Source organism: Bombina bombina, chromosome 2, assembly GCF_027579735.1.
Source record: "Bombina bombina isolate aBomBom1 chromosome 2, aBomBom1.pri, whole genome shotgun sequence".
NCBI lineage: Eukaryota > Metazoa > Chordata > Amphibia > Anura > Bombinatoridae > Bombina > Bombina bombina.
The window spans coordinates 113998230-114025315 of NC_069500.1; the positions used below are offsets into that span (position 1 = coordinate 113998230).

General features: G+C 39.0%; 1 protein-coding gene across 2 annotated transcripts in view; it reads right to left on the minus strand.

Annotated features, from left to right (window-relative positions):
- Positions 1-27086, minus strand: part of DAB2 (DAB adaptor protein 2) — a 347304-nt gene that overhangs the window by 99166 nt on the left and 221052 nt on the right. For both annotated transcript variants that reach the window (XM_053701226.1, XM_053701225.1), the window contains exon 9: positions 18694-18756. In XM_053701226.1, coding sequence (XP_053557201.1) covers positions 18694-18756 — 63 coding nt within the window. The remainder of the gene's footprint in view (positions 1-18693; positions 18757-27086) is intronic.

The following is a 27086-nucleotide window of genomic DNA, read 5'->3' on the forward strand; positions in this document are numbered from 1 at the left end:
ATAAGGAGGGTTTTCTCGATATTACCACCTCTCCAATGATTGTTTATTTTAAGAATACCCCAATATTTTAAATCCCTAGTATTACCATGGTGAACTTCCTTAAAGTGCTTATATAAATGTGTGTCCTCTTTTTCTTTTTCTATACAAAGAAGGTGTTCTCTTATTCTATCCCGGAGACTCCTCTTGGTTTCTCCGAAATAGAACAAGTTGCATGTGCATTTCAATACATAAATAATATTCTTATGAGTGCATCTAATAATTCCCTTTATCGTGATATCTTCACCCAAACTATTAATTTTCAGATTCTTCAATTTTGAGCTATGTGTGCATGCTTTACATGTGTAGCAGGGAAAGAAACCTGCTACACTTCTACCCTCCAGATCTAATTGTTTTTGGTCTCTTGTCTTCTTTCGTATTTCACTAGGGGCCAGAGTTGTTTTAAAATTCTTTGCTCTGCTCACGTATTGAGGACTTTGAAAGACAGGTAGTAGCCCTAGCAGATAAATTTACTGTAAAGGGTTATGAGGAGGAAAATATTACAGGGGCTATAAAAAAAGCACAAATGAAGAATAGGGATGATCTTCTAAATTATCAAACAAAGGAAATTATTAAAGGAGACAAAATTATTGTTCCATTTATAACGGATTATAACGCAGACCATTATCTGATTAAAAAAATTATTAAAAGGAACTGGCACTTATTAAAAGAGGATAACATTATAGGGAATCAGTTGGCGGACAGACCGACCTTTATTTTTAAGAGAGCAAAGAATTTTAAAACAACTCTGGCCCCTAGTGAAATACGAAAGAAGACAAGAGACCAAAAACAATTAGATCTGGAGGGTAGAAGTGTAGCAGGTTTCTTTCCCTGCTACACATGTAAAGCATGCACACATAGCTCAAAATTGAAGAATCTGAAAATTAATAGTTTGGGTTAAGATATCACGATAAAGGGAATTATTAGATGCACTCATAAGAATATTATTTATGTATTGAAATGCACATGCAACTTGTTCTATTTCGGAGAAACCAAGAGGAGTCTCCGGGATAGAATAAGAGAACACCTTCTTTGTATAGAAAAAGAAAAAGAGGACACACATTTATATAAGCACTTTAAGGAAGTTCACCATGGTAATACTAGGGATTTAAAATATTGGGGTATTCTTAAAATAAACAATCATTGGAGAGGTGGTAATATCGAGAAAACCCTCCTTATAAGGGAAGCAGAATATATCTATAAGTATGACACTCTATATCCTAAAGGGTTAAATTCTGAATTAGATCTCTCTCCCTTTTTATTTGAATGATATATTATTTTAGATTATTTTACACATACATAGGTATTAGAATTTTTTTTTTTTTCACTTGTAAGATTATAATCTAACTTTGCACTTTATTATGAGATTTATGTAATTTTATCAGCACATTTTATGGTATACTCATGTAATTACATTTGATATATTTACACAGCACTTTAATAGGAAGCCATTGAGCCAGTTTGTAGTGATAAATTGATTTTGTATCTCCTTCTAATTACACATAGAGGTCCCGTCAAAGATGGATGACTATTAATTTATGAATAATCTATTTATTAATCTATTGCAAATCTTTTTTCTGGTACGATTGTGAGGTCCCTTTAACAGTAAGACTGTATGATTTTATTTAAAAGGTTAGAAGAGAAAAAGACCACCTTAAAAAGAAGTTGCTACTAAAAGTCAAAATACCACCTTAAGGCAATTCTGCTAATTGAAACCACCACCAATCAGACTGAAAGACACCCCTTTAAATAAGGGCATTCACACTTGCCACCACTATCTTGATAAAGCCCATAGGAGGGCGAAACGCGTCGTGTGTGTTGGCAGTGGTGTTGTTTCTATTCCTGTGACAACAATCTACATATCCTACTTAATAACCCGGGTTATACATTTTGGAACTATTTTTCTCCTAAATAGGAGTAAATCATCTTGTTTGGCAGCAATTCTGGGATATCATTCACATTGCCCAGTATCCAATCCCTTGCGTGCTATAAGCACTAAGTGCAGGGCTCATCTGAGAGGACCGTGACTACAGGTCATAGAAGTAAGCGCAGGAATCGACTTCTTCTCCTGAACCGGAACATCTTTCAGTGACGTCAGACGCCAGAAAGTTTCAGTCGGCCCCGCTCGAGGTGAATACCGGGCTAGGGGAAAAGACATCCACCTCACGTATAAGGATCTGGTAAAGTACACAGCTGAATGGTTTGCTAAAGTGATATCTTACACAGTAAGAGGACTTTGGAATTGCAAGTATATAATTATCTACTTACACTGTTTGGCAGCAATTTGGTCTATCAATTGTTCTATCAATTTTTGCAGCTTGGTGGTATTTGACTAATGAAACGCTGACCGCTTATTCAGTTACTTTTTATATGGAGAAAAGACATTTCTTTCTGACCTCATTATAACGAACTGATTGGGACTGCTCTATACAGACTGTAGGTTTTTATCTGTGGGAATTTATATCAATTGTATTTTTTAGTATTTTAAGTAATTAAATATTAGTATTCGTTTTGGGGAGACGTCCCCTTTTATATATTGATATTGTATGCATATGTGTTTTTATTAAATTGTATAAGTGCTTGATACCTTTGGCTTTTTTAGCGCCTCCCTTAGTACCTGTATTATTCTCTCTGATTTTAGACAATTGTAGGGATATTTGTCTTTTTAAGGGGGTGTTTGGTTATCTATTTGGCCTAGCGCACCTATCTCTCTCTTTTACTTATCCATACACATAGACATACACACAAACATATCCATACACAAACACATAGACATACACACACACCCACACATAAACATACACAAACACATAGACATACACAAACACATAGACACACACACACAGATATCCATACACACACACATATCCATAATCACACACATAGACATACACACACACACATATCAATACAAACACACATAGACATACACACACACACATATCCATACACACACATATCCATACACACACACAAACACATAGACATACACACACACACACACATATCCATACACACAAACACATATACACACACATATCCATACACACACACACACATACACATATAAATAAACCAATACAAATAAAAGTAAAAGTTTTAAGCATTCAAAATATTTTGGTAAGTGAATTGACTTCTTGAAAACACATCATTCAGTGCATTGCATATTGGCAGAGAGTCAAGTGCATATTATTAGTGACTGCTCTAGCAGTGGTGGCTTTTAACAGAAACATTTTTGCAAAAGTATATGGCATAACATTTCTGTGAGTCTTCATTACAGTACATGAGGCTGCAAGCTTTTCAAGGGGGGATAGTAGTGCAATTATCAGTTTCTTATTTTAGTAACATAGATTTTGAGGGCAGATAAGAACCATAGGCCTAACAAGTTTGTCCACAATTTCCTAAAAGTGTAAAGGTATCTAGTACGTAGGATAGCCTTATGCTTATCCCGGGCATTCCAGAAGTCCCTCACAGTGTTACCCATTACCATCGCTAAAGGAAGTTTATTCAATGAAGGGCTCTACATTTAAAACCTCTATGAAAACCCACATGAGGTACTTCCCATTGAAATTCTGACGGAATGTAATGGGGGCTTCTATTGTTTCAAATATCACTACCGTAATATAATTTTAATCTTTAGCCTTATTTTAATCTTTAACCTTAAGAAAACTATCCATTTAACATTCCTTATCAAATAACTATTTATACTGTTTATTAAATATCCTGTGACATCACCTTATGATTGAAACTTGACTTTTCCATTTTAATTTGCCAAATAAATTACTGGCAGCCAAGGAACACTGCTGACCTCTGCTATTTTTCTAGCCCAACACTACCAAAGTGGTATATATTAATTTACATATTAAAATATTATTTTACTTATGGTTCATGGTACATCACAGAATAATTTTAGCTACACGCTCACTTATCAATTATGATTTGTATAAGCAGGATTTGCTTATTTATTAATAAATAGAATAAAATCAATAGAACATAATTATACTAGTTTATAATCCTGGTTGCCATGGCACCCGAAATTTGAGTTCTGGCTCCTAAATAATTTGAATGCATCTGCATACTATTCTTTAGAACATCGTCTAAAACTATGCATGGATGGCTGCTAAGTATTCCTATTGATTCCTAAAAACTAATTGAAACACAAAAACACACAAAAACAAAGAAGTAGTTGACAAATGTATATGAAACCCAGCAATTTATATATATTTATTATCCCCTGTCAGGTCAGTACTTAACTACCCTACCTATATCACTTAAAGGGACAGTTTACTGTAAAATAGTTTTCCGTTAATATGTTTCCAATTTTATCAGCAGCAGATTAGGAAATGTATGAATAATTGCACATTTAGGTTTATCTTTGGACAGAGTTGTAACTAGAAACCACAGGGCCCAGGTAGAAGAATCTAAGAAGGGCCCCCCCAACTCCAAAAAAAAAGTGAATTTGATACATATCTTTTTTTTTTTTATCATTTAACACAGAAAAAAAAAATGTGAATCAGATTACGTCTGCAAAACGAGGTACCCTGTGCCCACAGTCTGTGAGATGGTCTGACCCCCTATTACTATATATAGTGACACTGTTTAACCCACCAGTACTGTATATAGTGAGTTAGTAACACAGTCTGTAATCTGCCGGCGAGATGGCTGGCCTGACCCTACCCACCCCAGTACTTTATAAAGTGACCACAGTAGTCGGTGACATGGTCCAGCCCCCCGTACTGTATATAGTGGTACTGTATAGTGACACTGTTTAGCCCCGCCCTGTAGTAACAAGGTCTGTAATTTGCTGGTTCCACAAACATACACACACACACACACACACACACATACATGCATAAATACACACACAGTCACATACATACATACACACATACACACACACACATACATGCATAAATACACATACAGTCACATACATACATACATACACACATACACACACATACATGCATAAATACACACACAGTCAAATACACACATACACACACACACATACATGCATAAATACACACACAGTCACATACATACATACACACATACACATTAACACCAATGGGTAAAACAGAAACACTAACCCCTGTAATTAGAGACAGAGACACTAGTAAAGCATCACGTCACACTCACATGATATCAGTGCAGGCAATGGCAGGTCAACGTTTTTTATGAAAAAATAAATAAATTTTAAGCTGTGCCTCCATCCTCGGGTGCCCAGTCGCAGTTGCGAACTCTGCACCCCCTGTAGTTCCGCCCCAGTCTTTGGATATTAAATTGCTGGTGTTGTTTTCTGAAACTACAATCCATTAAAATGGGTTTAGCTTGCCGGGATATCAGATCTTCTTGTTTTATTACTTTCTGTACACACACATGCTTCTTATATCTGTCTGCATACCAAAGCCCAATGCATAGACAAAACAATTGAACATTTTAGCATTTTATTACTTATCTCTCCTAATCCCCACTGAGATTGTTGGGAACATATTAGAGGGGAGAAAATGTCCCTTTAAAAACCCTCCACACATCATCCACAGGCTCACTCGTCATTTGCTCCTCACTTTTTGTCCTAACATCTTGGGGTTTCCAATCTTTTCCGGATTCCAAATAAAATTCATATAGTTGCCATAAAAAGTCCTAAGCTCCCATTTATCCAGTATTACAATTTTCCCACTGAACGTGAAAGGCAGCAGCTCTTCTTTGTTTTTCTCCCCGTATTTCCTTCTATTCTTAAGGTCACACTATCTCTTGAATTCCCTTTGCTTAGCTATTCCAAGAAGCATTTAACCTATTTAATTAACACTGTGCTAATTAGGTCTAAGTGACAGCTTTACAAAACCTTATCCCCTTTTATTTACTGAACAAGTTGTTTAGTTTGTCTAAAGAGTGTCTCTGTACCTTGTATTTTTTATAATTATTAGTAGTTTTTCAAAACACTATACAAAATAAATTAAATGTGTCTGATGTGTTGCTTTGCAAAATCATAAAAAAACTTGATATTTTTATTAACAAATTGCTTTTTAGTTTTAAGAATAAAACCCAATAAGCTATATTCTAAAACATAGTGAGACACTGTTTGCCTTTCATTACAAGGTTAATGGATATCTCTGTTTTATTTGCGCAATTTTGGAAAGCTGAACTTTGATAACTATGGTAGAACAGAAAACCGAATTTCCCACTAGTCACATGACAGAAATATAATGATTGGCTAAGTCATTTCAAGTTAAAGGGAGAGACTAATCTCCTGTTTCCCATCCTCCTACCCATCTAGATTGTAAGTTCCCACAGGAATAGGGCCCTCAATTTCCCCTGTATTTGTCTGTAAAAATGTGTCTTTTATTGTATTGCTTCTCCATTGTACTTTTATCCTTGTACCCATGGGCAGCGCTGCGGAATCTGTTGGCGCTTTATAAATAAAGAATAATAATAAAATAAACTTTCATGATTCAGATAGAGAATGTAATTTTAAACTATTTTCCAATTTACTTTTATCACCAATGTTGCTTTGGTCTCTTGGTATTTTTAGTTGAAAGCTAAACCTAGGAGGTTCATCATATGCTAATTTCTAAGCCCTTGAAGGCCGCCTCTTCTCTCAGGGCATTTTGACAGTTTTTCACCACTAGAGGGTGTTAGTTCATGTGTGTCATATAGATAACACTGTGCTCACACATGTGGAGTTCAGGTGAGTAAGCTCTGATTGGCTAAAATGGATGTCTGTCAAAAGAACTGAAATAAGGCGGCAGTTTGCAGAGGCTTAGATACAAGGTAATCACAGGTAAAAAGTGTATTTATATAATTGTGTTGGTTGTGCAAAACTAGGGAATTGGTAATAAAGGGATAATCTATCTTTTTAAACAATACACATCCTGGTGTAGATTGTCCCTTTAAATATTTCTCATGCTATGAATATGTAAATAAAAATTGAGAAACTGTGTTTCCTAACACCACATTATGGAACTGCTGTGAAATTGCATTGGGAATATACAATTTTGAACAGCTAGTTGGTCAGATACAGAAACAATCAATTGCTAATCCAGTCCTAGGATTGGTCAATGAATAGATAGGCAAGTGCACACTGTATTTAATAGAACCTGAAATTAAATTATCAGGTAAGCATAATTTATGTTTTCCATCTAAAGGGTAGGAGAGTCCACAGCTTCATTCATTACTGTTGGGAACATATACCCAAGCTCTAGAGGACACTGAATGAAACTGGGAGGGTAAAAGGCGGACCCTAATCTGAGGGCACCACATCCTGCAAAACCTTTCTCCCAAAAACAGCTTCCACAGAAGCAAAAATGTCAAAAACTTTGTAAAAGTGTGTAAGGAGGAGCAGGTAGCCGCCTTACAAATTTGCTCCATAGAGGCCTCATTCTTAAAGGCCCAAGACGAAGCCACAGCTCTAGTTGAATGAGCTGTGATCCTCTGAGGAGGCTTATGTCCCGCTGTCTCATAGGCCAAGCGAATCAAGCTCCTCAACCAAAAGGACAAAGAAGTAGAAGAGGCTTTCTGCCCCTTGCACTTCCCTGAATACACCACAAAAAGAGATGTAGACTGTCTGAAATCCTTTGTAGCCTGAAGATAGAACTTTAATGCACGAACCACATCCAGGTTATGAAGTAACCTCTCCTTAGAAGAAGAAGGCTTAGGACATAAAGAAGGAACAACTATTTCCTGATTGATGTTTACGGTTAGACACCACCTTGGGAAGAAACCCCAAACCAGTGCGAAGCACAGCCTTATCCGCATGAAAAACCAGATAAGGATGCTCATATTGCATGGCAGCCATTTCAGATACTCTGCATGCCGATGCAATGGCCAACAGGAAAAGAACCTTCCAGGACAGAATCTTAATGTCAATGGAGTGCATAGGCTCAAACAGAACCTTCTGTAATACCTTAAGGACCAAGTTTAAGCTCCATGGGGGAGCAGACTGTCAAAAGACAGGCCTGATTCTAGACAGAGCCTGAACAAAAGATTGTATGTCAGGGAGCTCAACGAGTCTCCTATGCAACAAGACTGATAATGCTGAAATCTATCCCTTTAAGAAACTGGCTGCAAGACCCTTCTCCAAACCTTCTTGGAGAAAGGACAGAATTCTGGATACCTTCACCTTATGCCAAGGAAATCCATGATTCTCACACCAGGACAAGAAAGTCCTCCACACCTTATGGTAGATACGACGAGTGACTGGCTTCCTTGCCTGAATTAGCGTATCAATCACACTTTCAGAAAAGCCTCTCTTGGCCAAGTGTCTGATGTGTTGCTTTGCAAAATCATAAAAAAACTTGATATTTTTATTAACACATTGCTTTTTAGCTTTAAGAATAAAACCCAATAAGCTATATTCTAAAACATAGTGAGACACTGTTTGCCTTTCATTACAAGGTTAATGGATATCTCTGTTTTATTTGCGCAATTTTGGAAAGCTGAACTTTGATAACTATGGTAGAACAGAAAACCGAATTTCCCACTAGTCACATGACAGAAATATAATGATTGGCTAAGTCATTTCAAGTTAAAGGGTCAGACTAATCTCCTGTTTCCCATCCTCCTACCCATCTAGATTGTAAGTTCCCACAGGAATAGGGCCCTCAATTTCCCCTGTATTTGTCTGTAAAAATGTGTCTTTTATTGTATTGCTTCTCCGTTGTACTTTAATCCTTGTACCCATGGGCAGCGCTGCGGAATCTGTTGGCGCTTTATAAATAAAGAATAATAATAAAATAAACTTTCATGATTCAGATAGAGAATGTAATTTTAAACTATTTTCCAATTTACTTTTATCACCAATGTTGCTTTGGTCTCTTGGTATTTTTAGTTGAAAGCTAAACCTAGGAGGTTCATCATATGCTAATTTCTAAGCCCTTGAAGGCCGCCTTTTCTCTCAGGGCATTTTGACAGTTTTTCACCACTAGAGGGTGTTAGTTCATGTGTGTCATATAGATAACACTGTGCTCACACATGTGGAGTTCAGGTGAGTAAGCTCTGATTGGCTAAAATGGATGTCTGTCAAAAGAACTGAAATAAGGCGGCAGTTTGCAGAGGCTTAGATACAAGGTAATCACAGGTAAAAAGTGTATTTATATAATTGTGTTGGTTGTGCAAAACTAGGGAATTGGTAATAAAGGGATAATCTATCTTTTTAAACAATACACATCCTGGTGTAGATTGTCCCTTTAAATATTTCTCATGCTATGAATATGTAAATAAAAATAAACAGTACAGTACTTTTCAATAGTTTAGGAAATTGAGAAACTGTGTTTCCTAACACCACATTATGGAACTGCTGTGAAAGCATTGGGAATATACAATTTTGAACAGCTCTCTAACCCTCCCCCTCAACCTTATTGTCCGCCATCTTGGGTACTGGCAGCTGTTTGCCAGTACCCAGTTTGCATACAAATTAAAAAAATATATTTTTTATTTATTTTTCTGTAGTGTAGCTTCCCCCCCTCAATAACCAACCCCCACCCCCTCCCAGATCCCTTAGATAAAAAATGTCCCCCTCCTCTCTCCCTTCTTCCCTTTACACTGTTCCATAGTGTAGGGCTCCCACACGCTCCCGCCTCCATGCGAGCTCCCGCCCTCGCCCCGTGCGCGTGCCCCCATCCGTGCGTGCTCCCGGCACCCCCCCCGCACGTAATCCCGCCCCCCTCTGTCGTCATTCCCCCCAGCGATGGTCGCTTACCCGCCTCCCTGCAGATGCTCCCACCCACCAACGATCGCACCATCGCTGGCTGATGCAGAGATGGCCACAGAGTGGCTCTCTCTCTGCATCAGTGTTTGAAAAACATAAATTATGCTTACCTGATCATTTCATTTCCATCGAGAGGAGGACAGTCCACGGCTTCATTCATTACTGTTGGGAATTAAGAACCTGGCCACCAGGAGGAGGCAAAGACACCCCAGCCAAAGGCTTAAATACCTCCCACACTTCCCTCATCCCCCAGTCATTCTGCCGAGGGAACAAGGAACAGCAGGAGAAATATCAGGGTATAAAAGGTGCCAGAACATGAATTAAATTTAGGTCCACCCATCGGGGATACGGGCGGAAGCCGTGGACTCTCCTCCCCTTGATGGAAATTAAATTATCAGGTAAGCATAATTTATGTTTTCCATCTAAAGGGTAGGAGAGTCCACAGCTTCATTCATTACTGTTGGGAACATATACCCAAGCTCTAGAGGACACTGAATGAAACTGGGAGGGTAAAAGGCGGACCCTAATCTGAGGGCACCACAGCCTGCAAAACCTTTCTCCCAAAAACAGCTTCCACAGAAGCAAAAATGTCAAAAACTTTGTAAAAGTGTGTAAGGAGGAGCAGGTAGCCGCCTTACAAATTTGCTCCATAGAGGCCTCATTCTTAAAGGCCCAAGACGAAGCCACAGCTCTAGTTGAATGAGCTGTGATCCTCTGAGGAGGCTTATGTCCCGCTGTCTCATAGGCCAAGCGAATCAAGCTCCTCAACCAAAAGGACAAAGAAGTAGAAGAGGCTTTCTGCCCCTTGCACTTCCCTGAATACACCACAAAAAGAGATGTAGACTGTCTGAAATCCTTTGTAGCCTGAAGATAGAACTTTAATGCACGAACCACATCCAGGTTATGAAGTAACCTCTCCTTAGAAGAAGAAGGCTTAGGACATAAAGAAGGAACAACTATTTCCTGATTGATGTTTACGGTTAGACACCACCTTGGGAAGAAACCCCAAACCAGTGCGAAGCACAGCCTTATCCGCATGAAAAACCAGATAAGGATGCTCATATTGCATGGCAGCCATTTCAGATACTCTGCATGCCGATGCAATGGCCAACAGGAAAAGAACCTTCCAGGACAGAATCTTAATGTCAATGGAGTGCATAGGCTCAAACAGAACCTTCTGTAATACCTTAAGGACCAAGTTTAAGCTCCATGGGGGAGCAGACTGTCAAAAGACAGGCCTGATTCTAGACAGAGCCTGAACAAAAGATTGTATGTCAGGGAGCTCAATGAGTCTCCTATGCAACAAGACTGATAATGCTGAAATCTGTCCCTTTATGAAACTGGCTGCAAGACCCTTCTCCAAACCTTCTTGGAGAAAGGACAGAATTCTGGATACCTTCACCTTATGCCAAGGAAATCCATGCTTCTCACACCAGGACAAGTAAGTCCTCCACACCTTATGGTAGATACGATGAGTAACTGGCTTCCTTGCCTGAATTAGCGTATCAATCACACTTTCAGAAAAGCCTCTCTTGGCCAAGACTAGGCGTTCAATCTCCATGCAGTCAGCCTCAAAGAATCAAGATTTTGATGTTGAAAAGGACCCTGTTCCAGCAGATCCCTGCGACAGGGTAACCTGACATCCCCACCAGATCCGCAAACCACATCCTCCGTGGCCACGATGGAGCAATCAGAATGGCCGAAGCTTGCTCCTGTTTGATGCATGCCACTACACGAGGTAGAAGTGGTAACGGTGGAAAAATGAAAGCTAGGCTGAACCCCCAAGGCACCGACAAAGAATCTATCAGCTCTGCCTGGGGATCCCTGGACCTCGACCTGTATCAGGGTAGCTTGCAATTGAGTCTGGATGCCATGAGATCTATCTCCGGTGTTCCCCACCTGAGACAAATCTCCACAAACACTTTGGGGTGGAGAGACAATTCCCCCAGATGGAAGGATTGCCTGCTGAGAAAATCTGCTTCCCAGTTGTCCACTCCTGGAATGTGAACTGCTAAGAGTGAGCAGCTGTGGGACTCCAAGATCCGAGACACCTCCCTCATGGCTAGGGAGCTCCTCGTACTCCCTGATGGTTGATGTAAGCCACCAAGGTAATGTTGTTGGTCTGGAATCTGATGAAGCTGAATGACCCCAGAGGAGGTCATGCCTTCAGAGCATTGTAGATTGCCCGGAGTTCCAGAATATTTATTGGAAGGAGAGACTCCTCCCGGGTCCATTTTCCTTGTGCCATACTGGCACCCCAAACAGCTCCCCATCCTGCCAGACTCGCGTCCGTGGTCACAATCTCCCAGGACGGTCTCAAGAAGGATGTCCCCATGGACAGTTGCTCCGGACAGATCCACCAAGAGAGGGAGTTCAGAGTCCAAGCATCCATGGATATCTGCTGTGATAGATCTGAATGATCGCCGTTCCACTGTCTCAACATGCACAATTGAAGAGGTCTGAGATGGAACCTGGCAAATGGAATGACGTCTATGCTGGAAACCATGAGTCCGATCACCTCCATACACTGAGCTACCGAGGGGCTTGAGGAGGACTGAAGGGCAAGACAAGAGGATGCAATCTTCCTGCGTTGATGGTCTGTGAGAAATATTTTCATGGACATAGAGTCTATTATCATGCCCAGGAATTCCACCCTGTTGCTGGGAACCAGGGAACTCTTTCCTGAGTTGATCTTCCAACCGTGAGATTGGAGCAAAAGAAGAAGAGCCCTCGAATGATCCTCTGCGAGACTGAGTGACGGCACCTGGACCAGGATGTCGTCCAGATAGGGCACCACAGCAATGCCTCTGGCTCTGGCCACTGCAAGTAGCTCCCCCAGAACCTACCTGAAGACTCTTGGGGCCGTCGCCAGACCAAAGAAGAGGGCCTACAAACTGGAAGTGTTGGTCCAGACACGAAAATCTTAGGAACTTGAAGTGGTCCCTGTGAATTGGCACATGAAGGTAAGCGTCCTTCAAGTCTATAGTTGTCATGAACTGTCCCTCTTGAACTAGAGGCAGAATAGATCTGATTGTTTCCATTTTGAATGATGGAACACTCAGAAACTTGTTTAAACACTTTAGGTCCAGAATCGGGTGGAATGTGCCCTCCTTCTTTGGAACCACAAAAAGATTTGAATAGTACCCTAGACCCCTTTCTGCTTGGGGTGAGGGAGAGATCTCTCACACACTCTAGAAAGGCCTCTCTCTTTTCTGGTCTTGAAGACAGGTTTTACAGGAGAAATCTGCCCCTGAGCGGATGGGATCTGATACCTATCCTGTAACCCTGGGCGACAACCTCCAGAACCCAAGGGTCCTGAACGTCCTGTAACCAGGCTTCTGAGAAGAGAGATAATCTGCCCCCTACTTGGTCCGGAGACCAGTCGGGGGCCACCCCTTCATGCCGATTTTGTCTCGGTGGGCTTCTTGCTCTGCTTAGACTTGTTCCAAGAATGAGCCGGCTTCCAAGTTCCCTTGAACTGGTCCGCTTTCAAGGCGGGCTGCTGGCGCTGTGCCTTGTCCGCAAGAAAGGGACGAAAAGTACATCCTTTAAGCTTAGCCTTCTTATCCTGCGGTAGGAAAGCTCCCTTGCCTCCCGTAACCGTGGATATGATCGAATCCAATCATGGACTGAACAGAATCTTTCCTTGAAAAGGCAGGGACAACAGCCTCGACTTAGAGGTCATTTCCGCAGACCAAGACTTTAGCTACAGAGCCCTGTGAGCTAAAACGGAAAAACCTGACACCTTAGCATTCAGGCGAATTGGCAACCTTCAGCGCCTTAATCTTCTCCTGTATCTCGTCGATGGAAGTCTCCCCTTGACCATTTCACACAGGGATTCACACCAATATGTCGCAGCTCTGGAAACTGCTGCTATGGCTGCTGCCGGCTGAAAAACAAACCCTGTGTGTTGAAACATCTTCCTTAACATGTTTTCCAACTTTTTATCCATGGGCTCTTTAAACGACGAACTATCCTCGAGGGGAATAGTTGTTCGCTTTGCAAGCGTGGAGATAGCACCATCCACCTTAGGGACCCCACAGCTTAAGCTGAGAGTCTGGGATGGGGAACAGTTTCTTAAAGGAAGAAGAAGGGGAAAAGGAAGAACCAAATTGCTCCCATTCATTCTTAATAATATTTGCCATCTTAACAGGAACCGGGAAGGCCCGAGGCACCACCCTGTCCTCATATACCTTATCAAGCTTAGGAATCGCAGGTTCCTCTGGAAGCTTTGGTTCCGGAACCTCCAGAGCACTTCCTTCAGCAAAAAGCGCACATCCTAAACCTAAAGTCAGGCTCCTCCGCAGCCGGAGGTTTAGATGACATGGACTCCGACCCAGAAGGGGTCTCCTCCTCATCATATAACGCCTCTGATATTTCCCTAGGCATAGACAACCCCTGGGCCGGGCTGCCATGATACGCTCTACGCTTGCGCTTATCAGAACATGGTAAGGCATGGATCACTTTCGATACCACCAGTTGATCCGCATAATCTGACGGCCATTGAATCTCTCGCAGGAGTAATGATTGGACCCTGGGGCGCTGCCTGTGCAATTAGAGATGAATGCAGGGAACGAACCTCACGGGACGGGGAACCCTCAGGTGGACGGCTCAGTAGTACTAGACATCCATTTACTTTTAGATGTCGCAACTTTATCAAGGCATGTGAAACATAGTTGAGCAGGCTGTTCTACCAGAACCTCCTCACAATAAACACAGGAATGAGACCTTGTTAAAGAGGGAGAACCCTCTAACGCGTCAGAGTCCTCCATAGCATGCGCTTTTATTACGGACTAAATTAACTTAATAAATAGACACCTTTATAATCTCCAATGGCCGGGGCACTCACCACCTCCTATGACCTGGACTAGAGAAACCGTTTTGTCTTCTGCGCCGCTGATCAACAGAGGAAGAGAGATAGCCACAGCCAGTCTCATGGAATGCCTGGCAGGACCGCCCCTGCCTAAGGAGAAAACACGCTAAAAAAGGCCACGTAATACTCCCGTAAGTCACCTGAAAGTCTACACATTGCCAGAGCCTCATCTCGCACATAACGCAGCAATGACACAATAAACAATATAATGTATAACCCCCCCCTGTTTAATAATCCCCTTTCAAGGAATATTAACCTTTGATTCTTTAAAGATAAAAGGCGTCACACTGTGACCCTATCTTCCGTGTAATGATTATGTAATAAAAAAATTAAACGATCTTACCAGAATCTATGCCATGGAACGGGAACACGGCCCTTCAAGTGTGAAAGGTTAGTAGCCTTGCTCCTGACATGGATTTGAGTGTAAAAAGCAGGCAGCGAAACTTGTCATCGCTGATTGCTTGTGGAGCTGTTAATATAAGTCGGGATGGTTTCGCCCAGGCTCTCACTGACAGGCTGACAGGACTACTTAAAACTCCAGTCCCAATGCGAAGAGTACTACCCTCCATAAGAGATATCGAGGCATCACAGCAATACCTTGAAAGCATCTGGAAGTGATCAGAATCACTTCCAGCCACTTTAAACCCCTAACGACGTACAGGGTACGTTGTTGGTCTTTAACGACCAGTTTGTGTATGACGTACCCTGTATGACGTGTGTCGTTAAGGGGTTAATCATGAAAGTTTAAATTTGGTTTGACTGTCCCGTTAAGCTAAAATTAGTTAATATTATTTTTTTCAATGTTTGCTGCTCAGATTATCATTAAATCACTTTTTGTTAAATTATGCAATTAAGTTGTGCTTTGGATATCTTAGATAACATTTATAACAGAAAATTATATAATGCTGTAAATGATTACACTGCCGCAACATTTTCTGTGGAGAACACTCTTTAATAATTCATTACAACATTTTATTATCAAACAAATGCTTATTATAAACTATGGGGTCTATTCCGATTCTCCAATTTAGGCTGTGTGAACTTTTAATGGACAGTACAGTCAAAATTAAATTTCTAGAGACTTCTGTTAACAGATTTGCTTCATTCTCTTGGTACCTTTGTTGAAGAATAAACCTATGTGGGCTCATAGGACTTCAGGAGTGTGCACATATCTCTAGCACTCTATGGTAGCAGTGTTCGCAACTTTGTATAACATTGCTACAAAATTGTTGCAAACACTGCTGCCATAGAGTGCTAAAGACACGTGCACTCTTCTGAGGCCCTTTGAGCCCCCTTAGGCTTACTCTTCAAAAAAAAATAAAATAAATTTTTTAACAAAAGTTAATTGTAAAATTGTTTAAAATGATGTCCTCTATCAAGATCACAAGTTGAATATTGACTTTACTCTTCCTTTAAATCAAATTATTATAAAAAATGATTAAGTTAAAGTGAAAGTAAATCCTAGTGTTTTACAAACGCTAGGATTTACTATTGAAACAAATAAAGGGCACTTTCATTCATGAAGTATAAGATACTTCATGTAAAAGCTCCTTTATTTGATTCAATCGATCACCATTTTTAGCTCCTACAGCAGCGCATGGCTAAAAAATAGCCGTGCGGTAAATCCGGCTCCCATGGGCGCCAAGCTGGATTTACCACACGGCTATTGGCTAAGAGGTGTAAACGTCACATCTTACCCAAAGTTTTTTTAGCCGTGGGCTGCTGTAGGAGCTAAGAGCAGCGATCGATTGAATCAATAAAGGAGCTTTCTACATGAAGTATCTTATACTTCATGAATGAAAGTGCCCTTTATTTGTTTCAATAGTAAATCCTAGTGTTTGTAAAACTTTAGGATTTACTTTCACTTTAAATGTTGAGACAAATTTTGACACATCCCAGGGAAGTTGTTCATACTCCAATCTGATTGGTTGTCTTTGCATCAGGTTCATTCAGTTTATGTGACAACCACTTTCTCTGGCAGTCAGTTTTAATTTGAAGGAGCTTCTTCCATCAGTCAGTGCTAACATGGACTTTTTTATCAGAAAAAAATGTAAACTTTGCTTTTGCCCTTGTTTGCCAGAGAGAGTTTCTTAACCTCTTGGTTGCACCAGAGAGTGTTTCAGTGTGTACATTTACCTTATACATTTATTACAGGGGTAGGTTTTAATCAGTTTACACCTGCAACTTGCACTTGTTAGGGTCTTAAAGGGATAGAAAGGTCAAAATTGAAATGTGCATCGGTGCATTTCAATTTGAAATATAAAATATTTTGCAATATACTTCCATTAGCAAAAATGTTTCTAGTAAAAGGTATTACAGTTTTTCTGCAGCATATGCTCATATCCTGTGAACGCCCGTGCTCTAATATTTAAATACCACACCTCAGAGAGGTGGCTGTGGTGTGTATTGCTTTTGAAGATGTAATTTGTGTCATAGAAACTAATGCTGACTCTCTGAGAAGATTTTGAGGCCAAATTATCAAGCCCCGAATGGAACTTGATGCCCCTGTTTCCGCACGAGTCTTCAGGCTCGCCGGAAATAGCAGTTATGAAGCAGTTATGAAGCAGCGGTCTTAGAGTGTATTACATTGGTTACAAGTAGCTCCTTTACTCCTATTTCAGCATTTGAAATAGCTGATTTAGCCTGCGGTATCAACACCTATACTGAACAAATTAATACTGGAGTATAGGCTATTGAATAGCCTAAGTATACAGAGCCAGCAGAAGAGATTACACTCTCAGTGGGATGCAGGATAGTTAAATAATAAAATGATCATTTTCCATTGTTCTCTCTATGTATTAAGCTTTGGTGTTCCAGCCAAATAAAAGATAAGGAAGCAAGTCTGTTTACACAAACTTAGAACATAATGAGATCTGATATCACCTTTAAGTTCAACCCATTGTAATAGGCTGTGGTTTCAAAGCACAAAAAAAAATTCATATACACAAATAAGCATGAAAATAGAATTTCTCAAATATTTTATACTCTGCAGTTGGTATAACAAGTCATTTAAAATACATTAATGGAAAAACAATTTTACAGTGTACTGTCCCTTTAAGTAATAAAGTATTAATTTTCCATGGTTCTCTCTAAGTATTAATCTTTGGTTTACAAGCAGATATACGTTAAGCAAACAAGTGTGTGTACACAACATGATAAAATAATGACATCTGTGATTACCTGCAAGCTCAAAAAAATTCTGTGGTTTAAAAGCACAAAACCAGCTAATTCATATACACAAATAAACCTGAAAATGCAATTTCTCATACATTTTATACTATGCAGCTGGTATAACAAGCCAAATACATTAAGGGAAAAACTTTTTTACAGTATACTGTCCCTTTAACAATGTGTTTGCCCTTTGCAGGGATTTGTCACAGTTAATTTTGACATTTCATTAACAACAAAATACCTTATGAATCTGAACATTTCCTTTTTACTTTAGAATTTTTCTTCAATTATTGATGAAACATAGGAATATAAACTAATGTGAGAATGTGCTCCTTTAGCAGTGTTAAAAAACATCCTATTGATAATAATTTAAATAAAAGTATATAGTAAAATGTCATTGGCAGGGGATATTTTTTGTTGAAACGTTTAAACATTATCTAGGTCTAAGGTCTAGGGTTTCTGGGGATGTTGAATGAGAATGCATTTAAAATTAATATAAACAAATTAAATGTGCAAAAAAATCACATTAACCCCATCTCGCCATTATGATGTTCTATGCCGTCCTAACCGTGCTGGGCTTTAGCGCCGTTAGGACGGCATGGAATGTCATAGCCGTTTGGCTGTACTGAAGCCATAAAGGCTTACTAACTGAGGTTGCGGGCTGGAGGGTGTGACTAGAATCACAGGCACTCCCTCTGACACAATCCCATCATTAAAATCATGCAATCGCATGAACAATTGCGTGACTTAAATTTTTTACTTATTTGTTTAATAAATAAGTACCAGCAGGAAGGAGTTAAAGTAAGGCAACTGTATAAATAACAGATACATTTAACAAACTAGCACAGAGCTATGAACAAACAATTTAAGCCCAGAAGGGAGGAATCTTGTGTTATGTACTTACTGTTGGACTATTGAGGTCAGGGGGTGTGGACATGTCACCAAACAAATTCATCTGGTCAACACCCTTAAAAAAATTATAAGTTATTTACTGTCACATAATATACTTTTTAAATACATTTCATATCAGAAAAATAACAAATGAACAATGAAATAATAAGAATAGTAAATAGTGAAAATGACTATAAATAATGGATACTAATAATAATTATTTTTAAAAACAGTTATTACAGTATTAGTATAAAACATAATTATACTGGAGCACAGTGGTGGCTGGTCTATTGGGGCAGAGAGGGCGGCAGTCCCCTCCAAAAGCCCCCAAATATCCTATTATTATTATGTTTTTTCTTCATTTTATTTTTCAGTCCTAATTATTCTGAGTGTTTTTTTGTTAAGGTAGTGCAATTTTGTGTTAATGTTTGTGCTTTTCTTAATGGAATCATGCATCCTAAAATACCACCTTAAAAACACTAATTCCCCTTCTTTTTACTCCCTTCCACCTTTATGAGCAAATCTTTAACTGCACCATGCAGGAATGTTATTTGTAGACCCTTCTCTTACTGTCCCTTTAATGTAAACTTTTTTGTAGTCCACAGCCCTAGAATATGTATCAGGGGAGTACTTCATCTACCAGCATGCAATAGTTGAAGCTGGCCAATCACATTTCAGGTTAGCTCTCACTCTAAGTAATTTCCTCTACCTCCAGATCTGTGTACTGTGAAATGGAGATTCCTTTATTGAGACACAAATACACAGGTTAGTCAAGTGTTATGTTCTCCCTCTATTCTTAACTGGACAGTCAAGTCAAAATAAAATTTAATGATTCAGATAGAGCATGCAATTTTAAGCAACTTTCTAATTGACTCCTTTTATCAATTTTTCTTTGTTCTCTTTGGTATCTATATTTGAAAAAGCAAGAATGTAAGCATAGGAGCCGGCCCATTTTAGGTTTAGCACCTGGGTAGTGCTTGCTGATTGGTGTCTAAAAGTAGCCACAAATCAGCAAGTACTACCCAGGTGCTGAGCCAAAAATGGGACGGCTCCTAAGATTACATTCTTGCTTTTTCAAATAAAGATACCAAGGGAACAAAGAAAAAAATATGATAGGAGTAAATTAGAAAGTTGCTTAAAATTGCATGCTCTATCTGAATCATGAAAGTTTAATTTTGACTTGACTATCCCTTTAATAATGTACTCAAGTTATACAAGATTCAATTATCAGTTTGCCAATATAATTAACAGTTTGCCAATATTAGTCATTGCTAATGTTTAAAATTAATATATAATAGGCCACGGTTGTATCAAATGTAGTAAGATTATTACAGATAATCAAATATAACTCAATTTCCTTTCAATATTTCCAAGATTATCTGAACCCTTTTGAAATGAGAGAGGACTGCAATGCATCGCTATGCTGCAACATTTAGTGGCAGACAATAAGTTAAAGCAATATGTAAGTTGCTAAATATTTTTCTTAAGAGGTTTTATTAAAAGAAACAGTTTGAAAAAAAAAAGGAATTTTAAGATATAAAAGTGAGAAGCACTAGTTGCAGCCTACTCTAAATAAACTGATTGTGTTGAAAATATGTGTTGTTTTATAATCTACTAAATGTTCTGTATTTCTCCCTATATATTTTTACTTGCAATGCTTTTTAATGCAGGGAGTGACATAGTCAATTTAAACTGTTCTCTATAAACATAAGCTAATGTTTGTATTATTATTTTTATTATAAAAATGTCTTATACAGTTTTCTCAATATGGAACCATCTTAGTAAATGGTAGTAAGAATAGAAAAAAAATATGTCATTGCCCAGCATGTGTGTGTGCCTAGTTAACTTCTTAAGAGTTTTAGTTCATTCAGTGATTTATTTCTACTTAAATATCATGAATAATTCATGGGATCTTTAATATGATGTCAACTATGTTTTAGCTAAAGTCTCTAACAAATGGAGTACATTCTGTTGGTTAGATACCAAGAGATAGTCTGTGGCCATGAGTGTCCATGGGCAGGAGAACCTCCTGTTAGTTAGGCACTAGGAGACTGGGTAAAGTAAACACACCCAAGAAACATTTCCATAACATACAGATTGTTACAATCTGTATTAAGACTCTAATATGATGTTCATGAGCAAGAGTACATCTTGTAGGTTATGCATCAGGAAGTAGTCTGTGGGCTTCTAGAGTTCAGGAACAAGAGCACATCTGGTTGGTTAGGCACCAGGAGGTATACTGTGGCCATTGGGTGTTTAAACACACAACAAACAGCAGCATCTCCTGTTGGTTAGGTATCAGGAGGTAGTCTGTTGCTATTGAATGTTCATGAACAGGAGTAGCTCCTGTTGGTTAGGTACCAGGAGTCTGTGGTCATTGGGTGTTCATGAACAGGAGTAGCTCCTGTTGGTTAGGTACCAGGAGGTAGTCTGTGGTCATTAGGTGTTCATGAACAGGAGTAGCTCCTGTTGGTTAGGTACCAGGAGGTAGTCTGTGGTCATTGGGTGTTCATGAACAGGAGTAGCTCCTGTTCGTTAGGTATCAGGAGGTAGTCTGTGGTCATTGGGTGTTCATGAACAGGAGTCCCTCCTATTGGTTAGGCACCAAGAGGAGAACATACTGATGGTTGGATACTAGGAGGTACGCCATGGCCTTTGGTTCTCAGAAACAAGAGTACCTTTTATTGGTTAGGCACCGGGAGACTGGATAAAGTAAACAAACCCAAGAAACATTTTCATGAGTTAAAGAATCCTTGTTACAATTTATATAAAGACTAGGAATTTAAATGGACAGTCTAGTCAAAAATAAACTTTCACGATTCCAATAGGGCATGCCGTTTTAAACTATTTTCCAATTTACTTTTATCATCAAATTTGCTTTGTTCTCTTGGTAGTTTTTATGGAAAGCTTAACCTAGGTAGGCTCATATTCTAATTTCTAAGCCCTTGAAGGCCGCCTCTTATCTTACTGCATTTAGACAGTTTTTCACAACTAAAAAGTGCCATATAGATAAACATTGTGCTCACTCCTGTGGAGTTATTTGCGAGTCAACACTGATTGGCTGAATACAAGTCTGACAAAAGAACTGAAATAAGGGGCAGTCTGCCGATACTTAGATAAAAGGTAATCACAGATGTAAAAATTTATTAAAATAACCGTTGGTTATGCAAAACTGCGGAATGGGTATTAAAGGGATTACCTATCTTTTTAAACAATAAAAAAAATCTGTAGTAGATTGCCCCTTTAAAGAATGTTTGCTTGATAATATTGTAATGGCTGTGTTCCTAATTAATAGCATGCATTAACTACTGTTGGATTTCAGGCTATTTATGCCATAGTTACTGGTTTGGTGTATAAGATGGAAGAAGTCATACAAGTTAGAAAGTCATACAAGTAGGAGTAGTCATACAAGTGGCTGTTAATCTAATATATGGTAACCACTGTATTATCTTAGAGTATTATTATATATCCACTGTCTGTTCTTGTTTTTTTAAAATGGTTCAGCAAAGACTGATTGGGTCAAGAATCATTTTTATTGTATATATTTCTTTTTAAAACATTTAGTTATATTTCAAGAGCTCATTGCTAGTATTTTGTTATAGTTTTTGTATAAACTTATAATTTAACATTATTGTTTTTTTTAAAATGGTATGCTCTTTCGGGATCACAAAAACATAATTTATGTAAGAACTTACCTGATAAATTCATTTCTTTCATATTAGCAAGAGTCCATGAGCTAGTGACGTATGGGATATACATTCCTACCAGGAGGGGCAAAGTTTCCCAAACCTCAAAATGCCTATAAATACACCCCTCACCACACCCACAAATCAGTTTAACGAATAGCCAAGAAGTGGAGTGATAAGAAAAAGTGCGAAAGCATAAAAAATAAGGAATTGGAATAATTGTGCTTTATACAAAAAAATCATACCACCACAAAAAGGGCGGGCCTCATGGACTCTTGCTAATATGAAAGAAATGAATTTATCAGGTAAGTTCTTACATAAATTATGTTTTCTTTCATGTAATTAGCAAGAGTCCATGAGCTAGTGACGTATGGGATAATGACTACCCAAGATGTGGATCTTTCCACGCAAGAGTCACTAGAGAGGGAGGGATAAAATAAAGACAGCCAATTCCGCTGAAAAATAATCCACACCCAAAATAAAGTTAATATGAAAAATATAAGCAGAAGATTCAAACTGAAACCACTGCCTGAAGTACTTTTCTACCAAAAATAGCTTCAGAAGAAGAAAACACATCAAAATGGTAGAATTTAGTAAAAGTATGCAAAGAAGACCAAGTTGCTGCTTTGCAAATCTGATCAACCGAAGCTTCATTCCTAAACGCCCAGGAAGTAGAAACTGACCTAGTAGAATGAGCTGTAATCCTCTGAGGCGGAGTTTTACCCGACTCAACATAGGCATGATGAATTAAAGATTTCAACCAAGATGCCAAAGAAATGGCAGAAGCTTTCTGGCCTTTTCTAGAACCGGAAAAGATGACAAATAGACTAGAAGTCTTTCGGAAAGACTTAGTAGCTTCAACATAATATTTCAAAGCTCTAACAACATCCAAAGAATGCAATGATTTCTCCTTAGAATTCTTAGGATTAGGACATAATGAAGGAACCACAATTTCTCTACTAATGTTGTTGGAATTCACAACCTTAGGTAAAAATTCAAAAGAAGTTCGCAACACCGCCTTATCCTGATGAAAAATCAGAAAAGGAGACTCACAAGAAAGAGCAGACAATTCAGAGACTCTTCTGGCAGAAGAGATGGCCAAAAGGAACAAAACTTTCCAAGAAAGTAATTTAATGTCCAAAGAATGCATAGGTTCAAACGGAGGAGCTTGACGAGCCCCCAGAACCAAATTCAAACTCCAAGGAGGAGAAATTGACTTAATGACAGGTTTTATACGAACCAAGGCTTGTACAAAACAATGAATATCAGGAAGATTAGCAATCTTTCTGTGAAAAAGAACAGAAAGAGCAGAGATTTGTCCTTTCAAGGAACTTGCAGACAAACCTTTATCCAGACCATCCTGAAGAAACTGCAAAATTCTCGGAATTCTAAAAGAATGCCAAGAAAAATGATGAGAAAGACACCAAGAAATATAAGTCTTCCAGACTCTATAATATATTTCTCTAGATACAGATTTACGAGCCTGTAACATAGTATTAATCACAGAGTCAGAGAAACCTCTTTGACCAAGAATCAAGCGTTCAATCTCCATACCTTTAAATTTAAGGATTTGAGATCCTGATGGAAAAAAGGACCTTGCGACAGAAGGTCTGGTCTTAACGGAAGAGTCCATGGCTGGCAAGAGGCCATCCGGACAAGATCCGCATACCAAAACCTGTGAGGCCTTGCTGGAGCTACCAGCAGAACAAACGAGCATTCCTTCAGAATCTTGGAGATTACTCTTGGAAGAAGAACTAGAGGCGGAAAGATATAGGCAGGATGATACTTCCAAGGAAGTGATAATGCATCCACTGCTGCCGCCTGAGGATCCCGGGATCTGGACAGATACCTGGGAAGATTCTTGTTTAGATGAGAGGCCATCAGATCTATTTCTGGGAGTTCCCACATTTGAACAATCTGAAGAAATACCTCTGGGTGAAGAGACCATTCGCCCGGATGCAACGTTTGGCGACTGAGATAATCCGCTTCCCAATTGTCTATACCTGGGATATGAACCGCAGAGATTAGACAGGAGCTGGATTCCGCCCAAACCAGAATTCGAGATACTTCTTTCATAGCCAGAGGACTGTGAGTCCCTCCTTGATGATTGATGTATGCCACAGTTGTGACATTGTCTGTCTGAAAACAAATGAACGACTCTCTCTTCAGAAGAGGCCAAGACTGAAGAGCTCTGAAAATTGCACGGAGTTCCAAAATATTGATCGGTAATCTCACCTCCTGAGATTCCCAAACCCCTTGTGCCGTCAGAGACCCCCACACAGCTCCCCAACCTGTAAGACTTGCATCTGTTGAAATTACAGTCCAGGTCGGAAGAACAAAAGAAGCCCCCTGAACTAAACGATGGTGATCTGTCCACCACGTCAGAGAGTGTCGTACAATCGGTTTTAAAGATATTAATTGAGATATCTTTGTGTAATCCCTGCACCATTGGTCAGCATACAGAGCTGAAGAGGTCGCATGTGAAAACGAGCAAAGGGGATCGCGTCCGATGCAGCAGTCATAAGACCTAGAATTTCCATGCATAAGGCTACCGAAGGGAATGATTGTGACTGAAGGTTTCGACAAGCTGAAATCAATTTTAGACGTCTCTTGTCTGTCAAAGACAGAGTCATGGACACTGAATCTATCTGGAAACCCAAAAAGGTTACCCTTGTCTGAGGAATCAATGAACTTCAGGAAAGAGAATCTCAGAAACTGATAGTGAGCTGGATGAATCGGAATATGCAGATATGCATCCTGTAAATCTATTGTAGACATATAATGCCCTTGCTGAACAAAAGGCAGGATAGTCCTTACAGTTACCATTTTGAATGTTGGTATCCTTACATAACGATTCAATATTTTTAGATCCAGAACTGGTCTGAAGGAATTCTCCTTCTTTGGTACAATGAAGAGATTCGAATAAAACCCCAGCCCCTGTTCCAGAACTGGAACTGGCATAATTACTCCAGCCAACTCTAGATCTGAAACACATTTCAGAAATGCTTGAGCTTTCACTGGGTTTACTGGGACACGGGAAAGAAAAAATCTCTTTGCAGGAGGTCTTATCTTGAAACCAATTCTGTACCCTTCTGAAACAATGTTCTGAATCCAAAGATTGTGAACAGAATTGATCCAAATTTCTTTGAAAAAACGTAATCTGCCCCCTACCAGCTGAGCTGGAATGAGGGCCGCACCTTCATGTGGACTTAGAAGCTGGCTTTGCTTTTCTAGAAGGCTTGGATTTATTCCAGACTGGAGATGGTTTCCAAACTGAAACTGCTCCTGAGGATGAAGGATCAGGCTTTTGTTCTTTGTTGAAACGAAAGGAACGAAAACGATTATTAGCCCTGTTTTTACCCTTAGATTTTTTATCCTGTGGTAAAAAAGTTCCTTTCCCACCAGTAACAGTTGAAATAATAGAATCCAACTGAGAACCAAATAATTTATTACCCTGGAAAGAAAGGGAAAGTAGAGTCGATTTAGAAGACATATCAGCATTCCAAGTTTTAAGCCATAAAGCTCTTCTAGCTAAAATAGCTAGAGACATAAACCTGACATCAACTCTGATAATATAAAAAATGGCATCACAGATAAAATTATTAGCATGTTGAAGAAGAATAATAATATTATGAGAATCATGATCTGTTACTTGTTGCGCTAAAGTTTCCAACCAAAAAGTTGAAGCTGCAGCAACATCAGCCAATGATATAGCAGGTCTAAGAAGATTACCTGAACACAGATAAGCTTTTCTTAGAAAGGATTCAATTTTCCTATCTAAAGGATCCTTAAAGGAAGTACCATCTGCCGTAGGAATAGTAGTACGTTTAGCAAGGGTAGAAATAGCCCCATCAACTTTAGGGATTTTGTCCCAAAACTCTAATCTGTCGGACGGCACCGGATATAATTGCTTAAAACGTTTAGAAGGAGTAAATGAATTACCCAAATTATTCCATTCTCTGGAAATTACTTCAGAAATAGCACCAGGAACAGGAAAAACTTCTGGAATAACTACAGGAGATTTAAAGACCTTGTCTAAACGTTTAGATTTAGTATCAAGAGGACCAGAATCCTCAATTTCTAATGCAATTAGGACTTCTTTAAGTAAAGAACGAATAAATTCCATTTTAAATAAATATGAAGATTTATCAGCATCAACCTCTGAGACAGAATCCTCTGAACCAGAAGAATCATTAGAATCAGAATGATGATGTTCATTTAAAAATTCATCTGTATAAAGAGAAGTTTTAAAAGATTTTTTATGTTTACTAGAAGGAGGAATAACAGACATAGCCTTCTTAATGGATTCAGAAACAAAATCTCTTATGTTATCAGGAACACTCTGAACTTTAGATGTTGATGGAACTGCAACAGGTAATGGTATTTTACTAAAGGAAATATTTTCTGCATTAACAAGTTTGTCATGACATTTAATACAAACAACAGCTGGAGGAACAGCTACCAAAAGTTTACAGCAGATACACTTAGCTTTGGTAGCTCCAGCACCAGGCAGCGATTTTCCTGAAGTATCTTCTGACTCAGATGCAACGTGAGACATCTTGCAATATGTAAGAGAAAAAACAACATATAAAGCAAAATTGATCAAAATCCTTAAATGACAGTTTCAGGAATGGGAAAAAATGCCAGAGAACAAGCTTCTAGCAACCAGAAGCAATGATAAATGAAACTTAAATAATGTGGAGACAAAAGCGACGCCCAT